Source organism: Rhinoraja longicauda, chromosome 5 (genome assembly GCF_053455715.1).
Source record: "Rhinoraja longicauda isolate Sanriku21f chromosome 5, sRhiLon1.1, whole genome shotgun sequence".
NCBI classification, from domain to species: domain Eukaryota; kingdom Metazoa; phylum Chordata; class Chondrichthyes; order Rajiformes; family Arhynchobatidae; genus Rhinoraja; species Rhinoraja longicauda.
Window position 1 is genome coordinate 8,013,233 of NC_135957.1, and position 20,172 is coordinate 8,033,404.

A 20,172-nucleotide genomic window follows, 5' to 3' on the forward strand; every position below is an offset into this window, starting at 1 on the left:
GAGATGCACGTGAACCTACTGAGGGAATGAGTTGCACATGGAGCGATCTGTGTGGAAGATGGGAAAGGGTGGAGATGAGAAAATGTGACTAAAAACAGTAGGTCAGTTAAAACTCATTGACTCAGTATAATGTTCCAGTTTGGAATGTGCTGCTTGAGAGGCTGGTGTAATTAATTCAATAGCAACATCCAAAAGGAAATTGGATGGGAGGAGATTTGCACCGGGTATGGGGAAAGAGCTGGGAATGGGACTAATTAGGCCACGGTCAATTGGTGGGATGAAGGACTTCTTATCGTGGAATTATTTACAACTGCAGGATTGTGCCGGAATCACTGTGATGACTACTGATTAAGTGAATGAATGGGGACACAAACTAAATCTATTTGGTCCTGTTGCCTTACAGGATTACTTGGAATCCAAGCGGATTGCTTTCCCACGTTTCTACTTCCTCAGCAACAATGACCTGCTGGATGTCCTGTCTCAGAGCAGAAATCTTGATGCCGTAAAGGTATGAAGTAACAAACCAGAATTATAAGGGTGGCTCCAGAGTTGAGTGGTACCCTCTAGTTCCAGACTCACCTGCCCTGGGAGAAAGACACTATCAGTGCTCCCTATGTCTCTCATCTATATACTAAAACTCTTGTTTGTTTGTTTGTTTGTTTGTTTGTTCCTGAACTACAGCCGAAAAGGTGCACGAAAACACGACAATTTTAGGCCCACCTTACTCACCGTTGTCCCTTTGATACGAATGGAAAAAGTTTCATTGAAATCGGTGTTATTTTTAAAACGTTATTCACATTTTTAAGTTTAAATCTATCTCCTAGGGAAGGTGGGGGGAGGGAGAGGAGGGAGGGAGGGGGGGGATGGATAAGGGGGGTTGAGGGGGTGTAGTGGGGGGAGCGGGAGGGGAGAGGGGTGGGAGGCGGATTGGGAGGGGGGAGGGGGATTTGGAGGGGGGAGGGGGAAGGGGGGGAGGAGAGGGTGCTGCACCAATGCAGGAGAGGTTTGGGCCCAACAGGTCCACTTAGTCAAGTAATTTTATAAACCTCTATAAGAGGCTAAACCCAGTCTATCCAATTCCACTTCATAATTACAGCCCTCCTTCAGAGGCAACATGCCTGGTAGATCTTTTCTGCACTCTCTCTCTCTTGCTACCACATCCATCCTGTAGTGTGGTGACTAGAACTATATACAATACTCTTAATGTGGTGTAACCAATATTTTGTACAGCTGAACAATGTTCTGGGTGGAGGAGAAACTAATTACGGCCTCATTTTTGCCCTAAATGATTCAGGATGGAAATGCCCATTCTGTTGCTGCATGTTCACCTCACCTAAGCATACCCTTGTTTTACCAGCTAATATTCTTATAAGAAACAGATGAGTGCATTCTTAGCACAACTAGAAGGACATAGAGCACAGACGCAGGTGCTTTAGTCCACCATGTCAATGTTGATCCATCCATGCTAATCCCAATCTACCAGCCTTTTGGGTATTGGGATTCAAATGCTCATCTAGTTACAGGTGACCCCCAATGTCATGGCCATTTGGCTTATGGAAATTCACCCTAAAAAAAGTTCAGAAAACTTTGCTCTTATGGAATTTTGGATTAAAAATAAAAGGTAAATAAAAGGTTAAAAAAGAAATGTTTCTGCACATAATACCCAGCTGCAGTCTCACCTGTTTTATAAACTTTTATCAAAACCTCGCTAAATATGCTGTAACAGACAAATGGGAAAAAGGACAGTCCTTTCGCAAATGCACAGCAGTTAAATGGCCTCCTTCTAAGCTGGACTATTCTTACTGGGAGTCAAATGGTGCAACTAAGGTCCTAAAGCTACGTTGAGTTTGAAGAATATTTTGCTGGTAGCTAGTAGCAGTTCTGATATGTTAAATTTATTTTAATTAGCTGTGGTGGAGATCATTTGAGGTCTATATTCTTAGACATTATTAAAAATAACCAATCAAAGCAACACAAAAATATTTTAACACATTTTGTTTTTGATATCTAGAATGTTTATCCTGACAGGGCAGTGAAAGTGGATTCAGAAGAAATTTTCAATTAGTTAGAGAGATTATCTGATCTGTTTGCAAAGCATGCAAAACAAAGTTTTTCGCTGTACCTCTGTACACGTGACAATATTAAACTGAAACCCAAAGAAGATTGGGAGCCAAAGGGGAAAGACAAGGTTGTGAAATTAATTGTGTAGCTCAGTCCAAGGGCTTCACTGCTCGATGGCCACCTTCTGTGCCAAGAGCCTACGATGTCCTATTAGAAAGCGTTATTGCTGTTGAGAGAACCTAATTAGCAACCTTTAAATGAACAGATTCTGATACTGATTTCTTCCTTCTTTCATTAGCCTCACTTGGCCAAATGCTTTGAAAACATCAGGTCTTTGGAAATCAGTCAGTCTACTCGACCTCCTGTTGTGTTAATGATCAAGTCTGCAGAAAATGAAAGTCTGCCCATATCAAGGTACCAGCTAATTAATTCAGTTAGAATCTCTTTGGTTGAGCTTGTTGCATTTTGTGTGCTTTTAGGTTTGCTGGTTAATAAGTAAATAGTCAGTCTGAAGAAGGGTCTCGACCCAAAACGTCACCCATTCCTTCTCTCCTGAGATGCTGCCTGACCTGCTGAGTTACTCCAGCATTTTGTGAATAAATACCTTCGATTTGTACCAGCATCTGCAGTTATTTTCTTACACTAGTAAATAGAGAAGCTTCAGAAAATGCAGAGGCCATTCAGCCTATCACATCTGCACTGGCTCTCTGATGCTGATATTGATGAGGGGGGGAGGTGTAAAAGAAACACACCATTTCAGTTTAGCCCATACCTGGGTGCTGAGAGAGGCAATGCCAGCCCATCAGTTCACCATGGGAATTTTATCCATCTGCATTTTATGGGAGTTTGATGAAAAATACTTGTCGAATGCCACACATTGCAATGATAACTATACTGCAGGAGGGCTTCATTAGTTATGAACTTTGAGGTGTGTGGAGGCTCTGTAAAATGTTGCCATTGGAGGAAGCTATTTTCTTTCTTCAGACTAGGTGATGACAATTTATTTTGTTAGTTTGTGAAATCTCCAATATTTATTCCCCTGATTCTCAAACATTTGTGTTGAAGATTGTGGCTTCCTACTTACCTCAGCCCATAATGTCCTTTAAGGTTATCATGCATTTTTATTTCTGATTCTTCATCTCACTCCTCACCACCATGATTTTTTCAATTATTCATTTTTGGTATCTGGCATTTCCCATTTTTTTCCCTTGAGAAGGTGCTGTCTTCAGAAACCAAAGCGGTCATCTCTGTGTGGAGCTGCAGGAGATGGGCAAAGTCCTCAATGAGTATTTCTCCTCAGTTTTTACTGTGGAGAAAGACGTGAAGATTGTGGAACTTAGGTCAGTTCATGGAAATGTCTTGAGGGCAGTCAGTATTATGGTCGAGGAGGTGCTGAACGTCCTAAGGTGTATGAAGGTAGACAAATCTCCTGGGCCTGATGAGAAAATAGGTGCAGGAGTAGGCCATTCGGCCCTTCGAGTGAGCACCGCCATTCAATATGATCATGGCTGATCATCCAAAATCAGTACCACGTTCCGGCTTTTTCCTTTAGCCCCAAGAGCCAAATCTAACCCTCTCTTGAACACATCCAGTGAATTGGACTCCACTGCCTTCTTAGACACGGGTGGGATGCCAGACAACTGGAGGGTGGCTAATGTTGTACCTTTATTTAAGAAGTGCTGCAAGGAATCGCTCCAGTGAATCTAACATCAGTGATAGGCAAATTATTTGAGAGTATTCTGAGGGATAATATATATAGGTTGTTTAGGTTTGTCAGTATGGATTTGTACATGGGAGATTAGGTCTTATGAATCCGATTGAGTTTTTTGAAGATGTAATCAAAAATGTTGATGAGGTCAGAACCATAAACATTGTCTATTTGGATTTCAGCAAAGCATTTGCACGGTAGGCTGCTCGGGAAGGTTAGATCGCATATGATCCAGGGAGAGCTAGCTGACTGGATAAGAAATATGCTCCATGGAAGGAAGCAGAGGGTGATGGTGGAAGGTTATTTTTTGGTCTGGAGACCTATGATTAGTAGTGTGCCTCAGGGATTGATGTTGAGCCCATTGCTGTTTGTGGTTTATATCACGATTTGGATGAGAACGTACAAGGCATAATTAGTAAGTTTGCACATGACACTAAAGTGAGTGGTATTGTAGATAGCGAAGGTGGCTATCAAAAATTACAGCAGGATCTTGATCAGTTGGGCAAGTGGGCTGAGGAATGGTTAATGGAGTTCAATTAAGATAAGCGAGAGGTGTTCCGCTTTGGGAAGTCAAACAGGATAGGACCTTCACAGTGAATGAAAGGGCCCTGGGAAGTGTTGTAGAGCAGAGGGATCTAGGAGTACAGGTACATAATTCTTTGAAAGTGGTGTATCAGGTAGAATGGTCAAGCAGGCTTTCAGCACACTGGCCTTCATCAGTTAGAGTACTGAGTATAGAAGTTGGGAGGTTATGTTACAGTTGTACAAGACATTGGTGAGGCTGTATTTAGATAATTGGGTATTTTTAAATCAGAGATTGATAGGTTCTTGATTAGTAAAGGTCTCAAAAGTTATGGAGAAAAGGCAGGAGCATGGGGTTGAGAGAAAAACATACATTAGCCATGATCGAATAGTGGAGCAGACTCAATGGGTCAAATGGCCTAATTTAGCTCTTATTGTCTTTTGGCTCCTGATTAGTGCTACCATCTTTTAGGGATCTTTGCTGTTGTACATTAAGGTCTCGCTGTTCTGCAATACTTCCCAAGGTCCTTTCATTCATTGTGTATGTCCCACCTATTTTGATCCTCCCAAAGTGCATCACACTAATCATGATTAAATGCCATCTGCCATTGCTCTGTCCATCTTACCAGTTGATCAATGTCATCCTCTAGCTACACCAACCTTCCTCACTATCAGCAGCACTGTCAAGGCATGTGTTATCTCCAAGCTTGCAAATCATGCCTCCTACATTCATATTGTTAAGTTACATAACAAATTTCAAGTCTCACATGGTTGGCCCCTCCGGTTTACTACTTGTCTTAGAGCCCCACTTTCTTTGTAATTTCAAATTTTCAGCATCTGCAGGATTTTCCTTTCAAATCATAGATTCATGACTGGATGGACTAAATCTGATCTGCTGGTCATAAGACTGTTCAGCTCTGTATGTTGCATGCTGTTTCTGCTGCTTACATTCGTGTTCCGGTTTCACTAAGTCAAGTTATAGGTGTACCTGATGCTGTTCCCAGCACAATATCTGCACACCTCCACTGAACCAGAGTTGATCACCTGATTTGATAGTAATTGAAGAGTCAGTTTGACAATAGACAATAGACAATAGGTGCAGGAGTAGGCCATTCAGCCCTTCGAGCCAGCACCGCCATTCAATGCGATCATGGCTGATCACTCTCAATCAGTACCCCGTTCCTGCCTTCTCCCCATACCCCCTCACTCCGCTATCCTTAAGAGCTCTATCCAGCTCTCTCTTGAAAGCATACAACGAACTGGCCTCCACTGCCTTCTGAGGCAGAGAATTACACACCTTCACCACTCTCTGACTGAAAAAGTTCTTCCTCATCTCCGTTCTAAATGGCCTACCCCTTATTCTTAAACTGTGGCCCCTTGTTCTGGACTCCCCCAACATTGGGAACATGTTTCCTGCCTCTAATGTGTCCAATCCCCTAATTATCTTATATGTTTCAATAAGATCCCCCCTCATCCTAAATTCCAGTGTATACAAGCCTAATTGCTCCAGCCTTTCAACATACGACAGTCCCGCCATTCCGGGAATTAATACTTGTCCACTAGTTTCCTCCTGGAGTGTCGATTCTGTGACATCTTTTTATTACTCTAATATCTTACGATATGATCCGATAGAACTTTATCCCAGGAGGGAAATTGATCTGCCAACAGTCATAAAAACACAAAATACATGAAACATGAAATTAAAGTGATGAAAAATCTTTAAGATCTAAAGGCAATTTGAAATTTGTAAGGAAAATAATATTTGAGAACCTAGACATTATCAGTCTTCTTCTTCATAAGCTCTTGGTTCCTCTAGGGAGCATAGGCCATTGACAAATGTCCTCCACCTCACTCGGTTATTGGGGGTTCTTTCGAGATCTCCCCAGTTGAGCCCACTCCCAGACATTTCTGCCTGGACACCTCTTCTCCAGCTGTTCTTGGGGCGACCTCTTTTCCTTTTTCCTTGGGGGTTCCATTTCAGGGCTTGCCGGGTGATATTTGTGGCAGGTTTTCTGAGGGTGTGTCCAATCCAACTCCATTTTCTCTTTCGAATTTGTACGTCAATGGGATCCTGGCTTGTTCTTTTCCACAGGTCCACATTGCTTACTTTGTCTCTCCTCCAGATGTTTAGTATTCTCCTGAGGCAGGTGTTAATGAATGCTTGCAGCCTGTTTGTTGTGTGCTTATCAGTAACATCAGTAAATAGTTCCTTTTTCTACCTAACCAAATTAGGTTTGCTCACATGCCAGTTTTCTCTCCTGCTGCTTTTATTTGTAGTTTCATAGTGCAGAATTTTCATCTTTATTCTGTACTGGCAAATATCTTTAACACTTTTTCTCAGTGAAAAAATTCCCTGTGCAAATATCTGAAAGTGCCATGCCTCCAGCAAATGTGTCTGTGGCAGGCCGGGTCCTGGCAATTCTGACTCTTGCTTAACATTTTTGCAGGAATGTTCGGATACGGGGTCCTATCGAAAGCTGGCTGGGAAACGTGGAAATTGCGATGTTCGAGGCTGTGAGGAAGTAAGCAGTCTAGACAACAGGTCGGGCTGTCTAGTTGGTACAGGGTACGGGTAGCAGGTGTGAGTTATCAGTGCAGGCAGTGCACAATTACCAGGCTGCCCATTGATAGCAAAGACTCGGGTGCAGGGCTTTGCAATTTGTTGGCTGAAATCCTATTATGTACTTTCAGTGCCAGATATATAGGAGCCAACAGCTCTTAAAAGAGAGTGAATTCAGTTACCAATTAAATTGCACTACGCTCAGGAATTACGAATTATGGCATGGCCAAAGAGGATATCGCTCCTCGCCCAACCTGCACTCTGGCAACTGGTTGGAGTGGAGTCAGATCTGTACAGTTTTGATTGCTTTGGGGATAGTACACCCAAAGCTGTGTGATGGCCTATAAACTAGCTGGGCAATGGATGAGCATTCAATGACAATTCACATCTCGAAAGTCAGGTGAAGCATGTTGCCAACTCATCCTGCTCTTCTATGTCCGCAAGGAAAGAGAAAGAAGTTTATTTTGTTGTGGAGAGACCCAGAGTGTGGTATTGTCTGTTAATAAAGTAATATACAAAGGTAAAATGTTGCCAATATTACAGGGATTTCGTACTGCTCTTTGAGGTAATATGGTAATACACTCTTCAGTCCGTTGAAAACCTTGCTTGGATTGCTGGAGAAGATTTAGTTGTTGAAAGTAGTTGCCAGTGTAACTGGCAGTCTGAACCGACTCATAGAATCACAAACCACTTTGGCGTTGTGTCAGCTCTTAGTTTTTTTATATCCCTGGTATTTTTTTCATGAAGCATTTATGGGGAGTTTTTTGTATGTTATTTATAAAATCTGCTTCTGCTGCCCTTTCAAACAAGAGGTTCTAGATCATTGCTCAATGCATAATAAACACATTCCTTCTGAGTCCTGTAGTCATTGAATTGTACAGCATGGAAATAGGCCACTTGGCCCAATATGTCCATGCAAACCAGTGGTCACCCATCTGCATTAATTTTATCTTTCAGCATTTTGCCTGTAGTCTTAATGTCTATTTTTTTCCCCAATTACTTTCATCCTGGGGTTTATGGCAAGTCACACTGATAACTTCAGAGTTGCTACAGGCCCTACTGTTAGACCATAGAGTGACAATAATCAGGAAGAATCCTTTCTGTGAGTCTTAGGTACTGATATTTTTGTTTATTTCAGGCATCTCCTAATCGGAATAACTAACTGGGGAACAACACATTTCAAAAAGTGGGTTCTGTCTCATCCAGGGCAGGTGGTCCTCACTGTGGTAAGCCAAGTCTTTGTCTGATTTGGTAGTTCATCTATCTCGCATAGTTCATAAGCATTATACAATGACAGGGAAATAAAAGTGGCATTTTGCTCATCATGCCACTCGTAGCTCATAGAAAACATTATGCAATGAAATTGAACATTGTGCAATCACCAGTGAAGCTTTCCACTCTCTCCTGACGATGGGAGGAAAGTTATTGGTAAAGTAGCTGAAGATGTTAGGGTCCATTAACCTCTTGGAGTTGGGATAACTGGTCTCCAAGAACCCCCTTGATGTTTACAGCAGTCACACTCACCTCGCCTTGAAAATTCTGTTCTTTGCTCTGAGTTTGGACCATGGTGGAATAAGGTCGGTGGCCGAATGTCCTGCTGAAATTCAAACTGGGCATCAAGTGACCAAGTACTACCAGATAGCATTGTTCATGGCACCTTCCATTAGTTCAATGACTGTACAGTAATTAGCCCGATTAGATTAGTCCTGCATTTTAGGACAGGATATACATCAACAATTGTTCACATTATCATTGTTGTAACTGTATTGGAACAGTTTAATTCTTAAGAGCAGGTCTTCAGTACACAGCTGGAATGGTCTCTGATCCCTGCCTTTGTTGTATCCTGTGCTCTCAGTTATTTTTTAATATGTGGAGTGGATGGAGTTGGCTGGAGATTGACTTTTGTGATGGTGGGGGTCCTGGGAAGATACGACCAAGTACTCTTGGCTGATCATCCACTCTGCACTGGACCACCTGTACATAAGAACATGTTGCCAGGCCGTTGTTCATTGACAACAGCTCAGCATTGAACACCATTATCCCTTCCAAACTTATAATCAAACTTAGACAAGTGTGTCTTTGCTAATGTAACTAGATCCTTGGCTTCCTCAACGGCAGACCACAATCAGTACGAATTGGCAACAACACTTCCTCCTCGATAACCATCAGCACAGGAGCATTTCAAGGCTGTTTGCTCAGTACCCTGCTCTCCTCATTCCCTCTCTCTCTACCCATGATTGTGTAGCCAGACACAGTTTCAAAGCCATCTTTAAATCACTGGTGATACTACCGTTGTTGGATGAATAATAGGTAATGATAAGTCAGAGTACAGGAGAGAGAGAGGGAATTTTCTTGCAAGTCTCCTCCCATTAGCTGTTAACCTGTCCTCCACCTTTCACAACTGGATGTGATAAGATGGCAGTGCCTTGATCCGATCTGTGGTTGTGAGATTGCTTAGCTTGCAGTGGACCATCGACAGTCCCGTGTTAACATTTCACCTGATTGGCATTTTTTTGGGCTATGGCTGGTGCTGTCCTTGAGTCCCTGACTTGAAAGTAGAGGTAGAGTGCGGGTCTGGTGTTGGACAGGTGTATATTTCTGCTGCTGATGATGGTACACTGCAGCTCAGGGATGTCCAAACATGAACTGCCGAGTCTGTTTGGAGTCTGCCTTCTGTAGTATGATTGCAGTGCCATACCACAAAATGCAGGATGTTAGCATGTGAGGGTGGGACGTTGTACAAACACGAGGACCGTACACTGGTCACTTCTACCAGTGCCATCTCGGACAGGTATCTGCCACAAATAAATTGGCAAAGACAATGCCAAGTGGACATATCTCTCATGTTAGTTATAGGTTCAGAGCCATAGCGCTCTACAGCATGGAAACATGCTCTTCAGCCCACAGTGTACATGCTAACCAAGCTGGCATTCTGGGCTAGTCCCATTAACCTGCATTTGGATTTGGCCCATATTCTTCCAAACCCAATCCATATGGGGAGAAGGAATGGGTGACATTTCGGGTAGAGACCCTTCTTCAGAATTAATTCTTCTCTCCAGAGATGCTGCCTGCCCCGCTGAGTTAGTCCAGCATTTTGTGTCTATCTTTGATTTAAACCACCATCTGCAGTTCTTTCCTACACTCTTCCTATCTCTGTTCATATCCTATCCATGGTTCCCACATGACCCGGTATGGGCGGCACGGTAGCGCAGCGGTAGAGTTGCTGCTTTACAGCGAATGCAGCGCCGGAGACTCAGGTTCGATCCTGACTACGGGTGCTGCACTGTAAGGAGTTTGTACGTTCTCCCCGTGACCTGCGTGGGTTTACTCCGAGATCTTCGGTTTCCTCCCACACTCCAAAGACGTACAGGTATGTAGGTTAATTGGCTGGGTAAATGTAAAAATTGTCCCTAGTGGGTGTAGGATAGTGTTAATGTACGGGGATCACTGGGCGGCACGGACTTGGAGGGCCGAAAAGGCCTGTTTCCGGCTCTATGTATATGATGATGATATGATGATGACCCGATCTGGCAGCTCTGTCCTTTTGGCTTTGACCAGTTGGGTCAGCAGTGGTGCCACCGGGCTACTCTTTGGCGGTGGACTAGAAGTATCCCATCCAGAACATGTTTTACACACTTCTTCCAATGTTTTTTCATGTGGAGGGGTATGAACCTGTCACCTGAGGAAAGAGGATTATTGATATTTGGGAGGTTTGACCAAGTTGCTCAAGTTTGGCCTAATGTCACAAGATTTCATGGATCTGGAGCTAAAAGCGGATAACTCCCAGGGCCATTCCCTCTCGTTTCTCTGCATCTCCAGTGGTTCTGTCCTCTTCCACAGGCAGGGATTGTAATGGAGGAGTCTGGCATGTTGACTGTAAGATATAATTCTTTATGCCAGCTTGAGTAGCCTGTGGGACTGCTCCCCCAGTTGGGACATCAGTCTCCAGGTCTTTGTGTGAACTGTGTAAGGTCAACTGAACTGGAAATGACTTTGATATATTTGAATTCCATGTGTGAATTAATGCCATCTGGTTTCATTTTCTCTCTATTTCAATGTAGTAGTTATTTCAATGTGTAGTTCAGCTGAGGGGTGCCTTGGCTATTTCATAGTTAACTGCACTGGAAGAGACGGATGTAGAGGGCACATTGACAATAGACAATAGACAATAGGTGCAGGAGTAGGCCATTCAGCCCTTCGAGCCAGCACCGCCATTCAATGCGATCATGGCTGATCACTATCAATCAGTACCCCGTTCCTGCCTTCTCCCCATACCCCCTCACTCCGCTATCCTTAAGAGCTCTATCCAGCTCTCTCTTGAAAGCATCCAACGAACTGGCCTCCACTGCCTTCTGAGGCAGAGAATTCCACACCTTCACCACCCTCTGACTGAAAAAGTTCTTCCTCATCTCCGTTCTAAATGGCCTACCCCTTATTCTCAAACTGTGGCCCCTTGTTCTGGACTCCCCCAACATTGGGAACATGTTATCTGCCTCTAATGTGTCCAATCCCCTAATTATCTTATATGTTTCAATAAGATCCCCCCTCATCCTTCTAAATTCCAGTGTATACAAGCCCAATCGCTCCAGCCTTTCAACATACGACAGTCCCGCCATTCCGGGAATTAATCTAGTGAACCTACGCTGCACGCCCTCCATAGCAAGAATATCCTTCCTCAAATTTGGAGACCAAAACTGCACACAGTACTCCAGGTGCGGTCTCACCAGGGCCCGGTACAACTGTAGAAGGACCTCTTTGCTCCTATACTCAACTCCTCTTGTTACGAAGGCCAACATTCCATTGGCTTTCTTCACTGCCTGCTGAACCTGCATGCTTCCTTTCATTGACTGATGCACTAGGACACCCAGATCTCGTTGAACTCCCCCTCCTCCTAACTTGACACCATTCAGATAATAATCTGCCTTTCTATTCTTACTTCCAAAGTGAATAACCTCACACTTATCTACATTAAACTGCATCTGCCATGTATCCGCCCACTCACACAACCTGTCCAGGTCACCCTGCAGCCTTATTGCATCTTCCTCACAATTCACACTACCCCCCAACTTAGTATCATCTGCAAATTTGCTAATGGTACTTTTAATCCCTTCGTCTAAGTCATTAATGTATATCGTAAATAGCTGGGGTCCCAGCACCGAACCTTGCGGTACCCCACTGGTCACTGCCTGCCATTCCGAAAGGGACCCATTTATCCCCACTCTTTGCTTTCTGTCTGTTAACCAATTTTCTATCCATGTCAGTACCCTACCCCCAATACCATGTGCCCTAATTTTGCCCACTAATCTCCTATGTGGGACCTTGTCGAAGGCTTTCTGAAAGTCGAGGTACACCACATCCACTGACTCTCCCTTGTCAATTTTCCTAGTTACATCCTCAAAAAATTCCAGTAGATTTGTCAAGCATGATTTCCCCTTCGTAAATCCATGCTGACTCGGAACGATCCCGTTACTGCTATCCAAATGCTCAGCAATTTCGTCTTTTATAATTGACTCCAGCATTTTCCCCACCACTGATGTCAGACCAACTGGTCTATAATTACCCGTTTTCTCTCTCCCTCCCTTCTTAAAAAGTGGGATAACATTTGCTATTCTCCAATCCACAGGAACTGATCCTGAATCTATAGAACATTGAAAAATGATCTCCAATGCTTCCACTATTTCTAGAGCCACCTCCTTAAGTACTCTGGGATGCAGACCATCAGGCCCTGGGGATTTATCAGCCTTCAGTCCCATCAGTCTACCCAAAACCATTTCCTGCCTAATGTGGATTTCCTTCAGTTCCTCCATCACCCTAGGTTCTCCAGCCCCTAGAACATTTGGGAGATTGTGTGTATCTTCCTCAGTGAAGACAGATCCAAAGTAACGGTTTAACTCGTCTGCCATTTCTTTGTTCCCCATAATAAATTCCCCTGCTTCTGTCTTCAAGGGACCCACATCCTTATCAGATCAGGATCATTACACAACACTAAATCCAGAATTGCCTTCTCCCTGGTAGGCTCCAGTACAAGCTGTTCTAAGAATCCATCTCGAAGGCACTCTACAAACTCTCTTTCCTGGGGTCCATTTCCAACCTGATTTTCCCAGTCTACCTGCATGTTGAAATCTCCCATAACCACCGTAGCATTACATTTTTGACACGCCAATTTTATCTCCTGATTTAACTTGCACCCTAAGTCGAGGCTACTGTTTGGGGGCCTATAGATAACTCCCATTAGGGTCTTTTTACCCTTACAATTTCTCATTTCTATCCATACTGATTCAACATCTCCTGATTCTATGTCACCCCTTGCAAGGGAATGAATATCATTCCTTACCATCAGAGCAACCCCACCCCCTCTGCCCACCTGTCTGTCTTTTCTATACGTTGTGTACCCCTGAATATTCAGTTCCCAGCCCTGGTCCTCTTGTAGCCATGCCTCAGTGATCCCTACAACATCATACTTGCCCATGACTAACTGAGCCTCAAGCTCATCCACTTTATTTTTTATACTACGCGCATTTAAGTACAACACTTTAACTTCTGTATTTACCTCCCCTCTCACATCGTTCACAATTGGCCCTGCCCTTAATTTCTTTTCCGCTCTAGAACTTCTGTTCCCATTCTTCCGAGAGTCTTTTGCAATATCTCCTGTATTCCCTTTTACCTCATCTTCATATTCACAATTTGTTAACCCCTCCCCCCCACTACTTAGTTTAAAGCCACAGGTGTCACACTAGCAAACCTGCCTGCCAGAATGTTTGTCCCCCTGCTGTTAAGATGCAACCCGTCCCTTTTGTACAAGTCACCCCTAGCCCAGAAGAGATCCCAGTGGTCCAGAAATCTAAATCCCTGCTCTCTGCACCAGTCCCTCAGCCATAAATTCATACCCTCTATCTCTCTGTTCCTGGCCTCACCAGCACGAGGTACCGGTAGCAGTCCAGAGATAACTACCTTCGACGTCCTACTTCTCAGCGTTTTTCCCAACTCTCTAAACTCCCGCTGTAGCACCTCCTTCCTCTTCCGCCCGACGTCATTCGTGCCCACGTGCACAACGACTTCAGGTTGATCGCCTTCCCTCGCTAGGATTTTCTGAAGCCGGTCTGTGATGTGTTGAACCCTGGCACCAGGGAGGCAACAGACCATCCTCAAGTCCCTCCTGCTGCCACAGAATCTTCTGTCCGTCCCTCGGACTATGGAGTCACCGACCACTACGGCTCTTCCAGACTTCGGTCTCCCCTGTCGAGTATCCTTGCCAACAGGTCCGCCACTCGGACTGGAAACGTCTTCTGCCCCGACAGTTCCCAAGAGGGTATACCCATTTGCAATAGGCACAGCCACTGGGGTCTCCTGTAGTCCACGTCCACTCCCCCCGGAAACAGTCTCCCACCTTCGCTCGACCTGGACCCTTGGCGTGACAGCCTCACAATAGGTCCTGTCGAGGAAACTCTCGCATTCCCGGATGGCCCTGAGGTCATCCAACTGCCTCTCCAACTCCACCACACGTCCCTTCAGGAGCTGCACCTGGACACAGTTCTTGCAGGTGTAGCTCCCAGAAGCTCCCGCGACGTCCCTGTCTTCCCACATCCTGCAGGAAACACACCGCACCAACTTTTCCGCCATCACCTTGTGCCTATAACCAGCTCTGGCTTAAAACAATGGTATCCTCCTCACCTCAGCCTCCTCGCCGAAGACTCGCAGCCAAAGACTCGCACTTTTCTCACTGGGCACTTCCCTCACTGGGCTGCACCCTTTTGTGAGCCTTGCTTATATCACCAATTTAAATTGCCTGATTGTCCAATTTACCTGACTTCTCACTTAAACTGCCTGTTGAACTGTGATTAGCACTTACTTTACTGCTCAGCCAACGGGCGTCCTTGCTCTGCTCCCGGACTTTTCAAATTGACTACTACTTCCTTTTGGCGCTCTTTTTAAACTGCCTGTTCCACTGTGATTAGCACTTACTTTACTGCTCAGCCAACGGGCGTCCTTGCTCTGCTCCCGGACTTTTCAAATTGACTACTACTTCCTTTTGGCGCTCTTTTTAAACTGCCTGTTCAACTGTGATTAGCACTTACTTTACTGCTCAGCCAACGGGCGTCCTTGCTCTGCTCCCGGACTTTTCAAATTGACTACTACTTCCTTTTGGCGCTCTTTTTAAACTGCCTGTTCAACTGTGATTAGCACTTACTTTACTGCTCAGCCAACGGGCGTCCTTGCTCTGCTCCCGGACTTTGAGGAAGGATAGGATGTTTCCTCCCCTGAAGGGTATTATTAACCAGGCCAGGTTTTGCAACGATTCAGTCATTTTCTGATTATCATTACTAATAACCAGCCTTTTTAAAAAAAAAAGTCAGATTAATTGTTCAAGTTTCTGAATTCTTTGTTCAGCAACTTAACCACTGAATTTTTAACCACTCTGTGACAGTACACTTGAATCATATTTTTGTTTAGTGTAGGAAGCCATCCAGATTTCTCTGTACTACAACATTCTATGATAACATTATTCTGCTTTCTCTCCTTCCATCCAACATGGATAGCCTGTATTTCTCCACCTTAGCTTCCATCTGCCAGACCTTTTCCCAGTTACTTAACTTATGTGTAGCACTTAGCAGACTCTTTGTGGCCTCCTCGCAGCTTGTTTTCCCACCCATCTTTGTATCAAAGACAACTTTGACTGCAGTTTGCTTAATCCCTTCATCCATTTGTTTTGAAAGATACAGCATGAAACAGGCTCTTTGGTACACAAGCCCACACCGATCATTGATACCTGTTCACACTAATTCTATGCTGTCCCACTTTCGCACCCACTCCCTACACATTAGGGGCAATTTAAGTGGCCTGTTGATCTCCCAACCCACACATCTTTGGGATGTGGGAGGAATTGTAAGCACCTGAAGGAAACCCACGTGGTTACAGGCAGAATGTGCAAACTCCACACAGATAGCACCCGTGGTCAGGATCAAACCCGGGTGTCTGGTATTGTGGGCAGCAGCTCCACCAATTGCGCCACTGTGCCACCCATTCATAATGTAAACTGCAGTTGCCTGAGGCCACAGCATCAAACCCCGTGATACCCCTGATTACAGTTCAACAAATGTGACCAATTTACTCTGCACTTCAATTTTCTGAGTGAGCCAGTCCTCTGCCTATTGATATATTGCCCTCAACACCACAAGCCCTTACCTTCCGCATTAACATTTTTCTGCCTTGCTCGTTCTCCAATAAAGTTTGACAACTTGATTTTCTTTTCATAAAGCCGTGTTGACTCTGATTAACTGTATTATGACTTTCTAAATATCCTGCTGCTACTTCATTAATAATGGATTCTGGCATATTTCTAGTGACAATAACCTTTAGTTTCCTGTTTTCTATCTCCCTCATATCTTGCATATAGATATTATATTTGTGGTTTTCCAGTACATTGGAACCTCTCCTTTGACCTGCAAGTTATTTTCTGTTTTTGTGTCATTATCCTATTCCTTATTCAAAATTACTCGTGAATCATTCTCCACCATGCTTTCAAACTACATGTTCCTGAGCATGACTAGTTGCTAGGTAAAAATAAATTCTCCTTTTCCCTCCCTCTGGTTTCTTTGCAAATCACCTTATATCTCTGCCCTCTGGTAAGCTGCCTTGCTGTCACTGGGACATGTGTCTCGGCATCAAAGAGCACCAAACGCAGTAAGACTGCTGCCTCGACTGTTATCCCAATGAATTATTGTATAAGTGTCACCAAGGCTTATGTGATGCACTGTGCTTTGCTGGCATTGATCCTTGCCTTTCTCAGTCTAGTTTGAGGAGGATCCCCCAGGGAGAAAGAACAGCTGTCAGTATCTAACCCAGTTTCCAATGAAAAATAAATCCTATTTTTAAAAGTACAACCAGCAAAAAAGAGTGAGAAAGGCATTTCACTGATTTCATAACCATACCTGACCACCCTGATACCTGAATGTTTCAGTCATGCTGTTTAGGGCTCATTAAGGTAGCTTTACAGGGAAGACAATGAAAGGAATATTGCCTGGGAAATGTTTACACCGATGTTTACACCGATGTATGTATGTGTACAATTGAAACAGAGTGTAGAAGATGAACACCATTACTTAAAGAGAAATATAATCTACTGAATTATTCAGTTATCACTCTCTCAATATTAAGCAGCAAATGTTGACCCCCTCACAATTGAAACAGTGCAGGCTGGAGTTGAAGAGGGTAAGGCGATGTGGAGAGGACTCGGTGATGATGGAGTAGTTCTGGAAACTGTTTTTGTGACTTGCTTTATATAAACTAAGTCGTTTTGAATTGTAATCACTATGATTTCACACACCAAGTTCCTGTAAAAAAAGCAATTGAATAAATTTACCAGCTGACTATGAGGTTCTTTGAGGAATAGACATTGGTCTCTTTCATTTGTGGTTTGAGATCATTTACATTTCTGAGGAGACGTGCTGTGTCTCAGTGTGGCTTATTTTCTGAAAGATCATCATTTAGGAGCAAGTTCAGCCCCACCATTTAATAAGATCATGGATGATCTGATTTACCTTCAACACCACATTCTCATCTACCTTCAGCAACCCATGGCATTAATTAAGAACCTGTTAAATCTGCCTTAATAATATTCAAAGACTCTGCTTCCACTGCCCTTTGAAGAAGAGAAACTTGCAACCCTATGGAAGAAAACATTTTGCCTTAAATGAATGTTTCCTTATTTTTGAATAGTAATTCTAGTTCTAGATTCTCTCACAGGAGGAGCATCCTCTCCATCTCCTCCCTGTTAAGATCCATAAAGATCTTGTGTTTCAATTGCCTCTTCTCGCTAATTTAAAGCCCGTAGATATACGCCTACCCTGTCCAACCTTCCCTTGTAAGACAACTATCCATTCCAGATAAACAGCTTCCAAATCAGCAACATTGTTCCTTTAATGTACTTTACATGTGGTTTCAATGCCCTATAAGAACGAAGCATAACCTCCTATTTTTTAAATTCAATTCCCAAAGGAATAATGATGATGTTCTCTTGGCTTTCCAAATTACTTGCATGCATGTCCTCTGTGAATTATAGAACACACAGATCTCACTCTACAATATCTGACCATTTAGATAATATGTTGCTAAAACCAACACTTTCACATTTATCTGCATTGTACTCCATTTGGCAGATCTTTGCCTACTCACTAAACCTATCTGTAAAGAATTGGCCTGTAGCCAACTATCTCTCCTTCCTATCTTTGTATCATTAGCATAAAGAAGATGTATTTTCAACAAATGCCAGAGTTGCAGTACCCTATTAGTTTAGTTTATTGTTGTCACATGTACCGAGTGGACAGTGAAAAGCTTTTGTTTGCATGCTAGACAGTCAAAGAAAAGACTATACATGAATACAATTAAGCCGTCCACAGTGTACAGAAAAGGATCAAGGGTATAACATTTAGGGCAAGATTTAACGTTGAAGTCCGATAAAGTCCGATAAAGATAGTTCAAAGGTCTCCAATGAGGTAGATGGAAGATAAGGACCTCACTTTAGCTGATGAGAGGACCGTTTAGTTCCCTCATAATAGCTGGGGAGAAACTGTCCCTGAATTTGGAGGCTTATGCGTTTTCAAACTTTTGTACCTTTTGCCTGATGGGAGCGGGGATAAGAAGCAGTGACCGGGGTGAGACTGGTCCTTGATTATGCTGACGGCTTTGTCGAGGCAGCGTGACATGTAGAAGTCAATGGAAGGGAGGTGGCTTGGTGTGATGGTCTGGGCTACATCTGCAATTCTCTGGAATTCCTTTATGGAGCTGTGGAGTATCCACCTGAACTAAGGGTATTTTTCAGTCAGATATAATATTTTTACTTTGAGTGTCAGAAGTAATGAACTTTCCATCTGTACCCTGTTAACAGGTTAAAATTAACTTTACCTTCTGAAAAAATAGTCCCTGCCTGAAATGTCATCTGCCATTCCCTCTGCTGATGCTGGTTGATCCATTGAGTTCCTCCAGCACTTTGTTTTTTTACGTACTTACAAATTCTTGAAATTAGTCAGCTCAGTCTTTGAATGAGAATGCTCTGCTCTTTTGCTCTGCAGTAGAACAGCATTCACAGGACTGCCAATTGGGCAGTTTACCAAGGGCCAAGTTGTCATGTGGCTATGGAATGGTGTCTGAATTGGGCAAAGAGCCCAGCTGAGAGTAGTTGGACTGAAGTGGCCAGAGATGGGTCATGTCACTGAGGTGACAAAGCAAGGAGGGAAAGTGGTTTGAAAGGTTTGGATGGGTTACATGGGAGTAATGATGTGACATTATACAGTACAACTCCTTTCCAGTTTTGGAATAGAATCAGACACCTGCCCTTCGGAGATGGATTGAGTTAGGATGGGCTGCATCAATCAGACAGCCAAGCTCCTAAGGCTGGGGGACTCTGCGCTGTCATATCAGCATGTCAGAGAGGTGCTGGAGGCTTTAATCGCTGACCTCTTTATCTGTAGAGCTGAAGATGCTCAGTAGCTATAACAATCACCTTTGAAAACCTACAAGACTGCTGCAGCATTTCTTTAGTTGACTGGTGGGCCATCAGTGTTTGAGGAACTGATTTATTGGCTGACAGTTTCTAACAATGGGAACGCTTATAAAATCCACTGTGATCTATGAACTTTTTATGCATTGTCAATGAATTTATTTATAAAAAGCATGTTCCATAGTTTACATTTTGTAAGGTTAGTTCACTCTCTTCACATGGCCTGAGTCTGCGATGTCCATACTGTTATCTGCCTCAACCCCAGTGCATCCACAACTGCAATGTGAATCGGCTGTGAAATGCAGCAAATCAACAAGACTTCTCTGACAGCATCTCCTGAATCCCTGCCACCTGGAAAGTCATATAGCACACACGTCTAAGAATGCCACACTGGTAAATTATCTACCAAGTCACACTCTTAGAGCCTTGAACACAAATCACCATTTCTTCATTATTGCTGACTCTGGATTGTGGAAGTCCTCACCTAGCAATTGCACGATTCATAAATGTGGCTCACTATCAACTTCTGGATGACACCAAGGGATTGACAGCCAGTGATGGGTTGACTAATGACGTCTGAATAAGTAGCACCTAGGTTCCACTGTTCAGGGTAGACTGGCCCAGTTAGGAAGCCTCCCTGGGATTTATGTTGGTCACATGCCAATGAGTGTTCCAATACCAGGGCTTTTACATTAATCATTTGGATATTCCCCCCCACCCTAAAATTAATTTACCAGTTATAGGAGGAAGCCATTCACAAGGAAAACAGAAAATGCTGGAAACACTCAGTGGGAAGAGAAACAGGCTTGCCCAGTCAGCATCAAT

The 20,172-nt window shown here is 43.6% G+C and overlaps 1 protein-coding gene across 1 annotated transcript in view; it reads left to right on the forward strand.

The window, feature by feature from the left end:
- Window positions 1-20,172, forward strand: part of LOC144593835 (dynein axonemal heavy chain 6-like) — a 317,525-nt gene that overhangs the window by 121,655 nt on the left and 175,698 nt on the right. Inside the window, exons 23-26 of the mRNA XM_078399952.1 lie at window positions 404-508; window positions 2,360-2,475; window positions 6,739-6,813; window positions 7,990-8,077. Of these exons, the coding sequence (XP_078256078.1) occupies window positions 404-508; window positions 2,360-2,475; window positions 6,739-6,813; window positions 7,990-8,077 (384 nt within the window). The remainder of the gene's footprint in view (window positions 1-403; window positions 509-2,359; window positions 2,476-6,738; window positions 6,814-7,989; window positions 8,078-20,172) is intronic.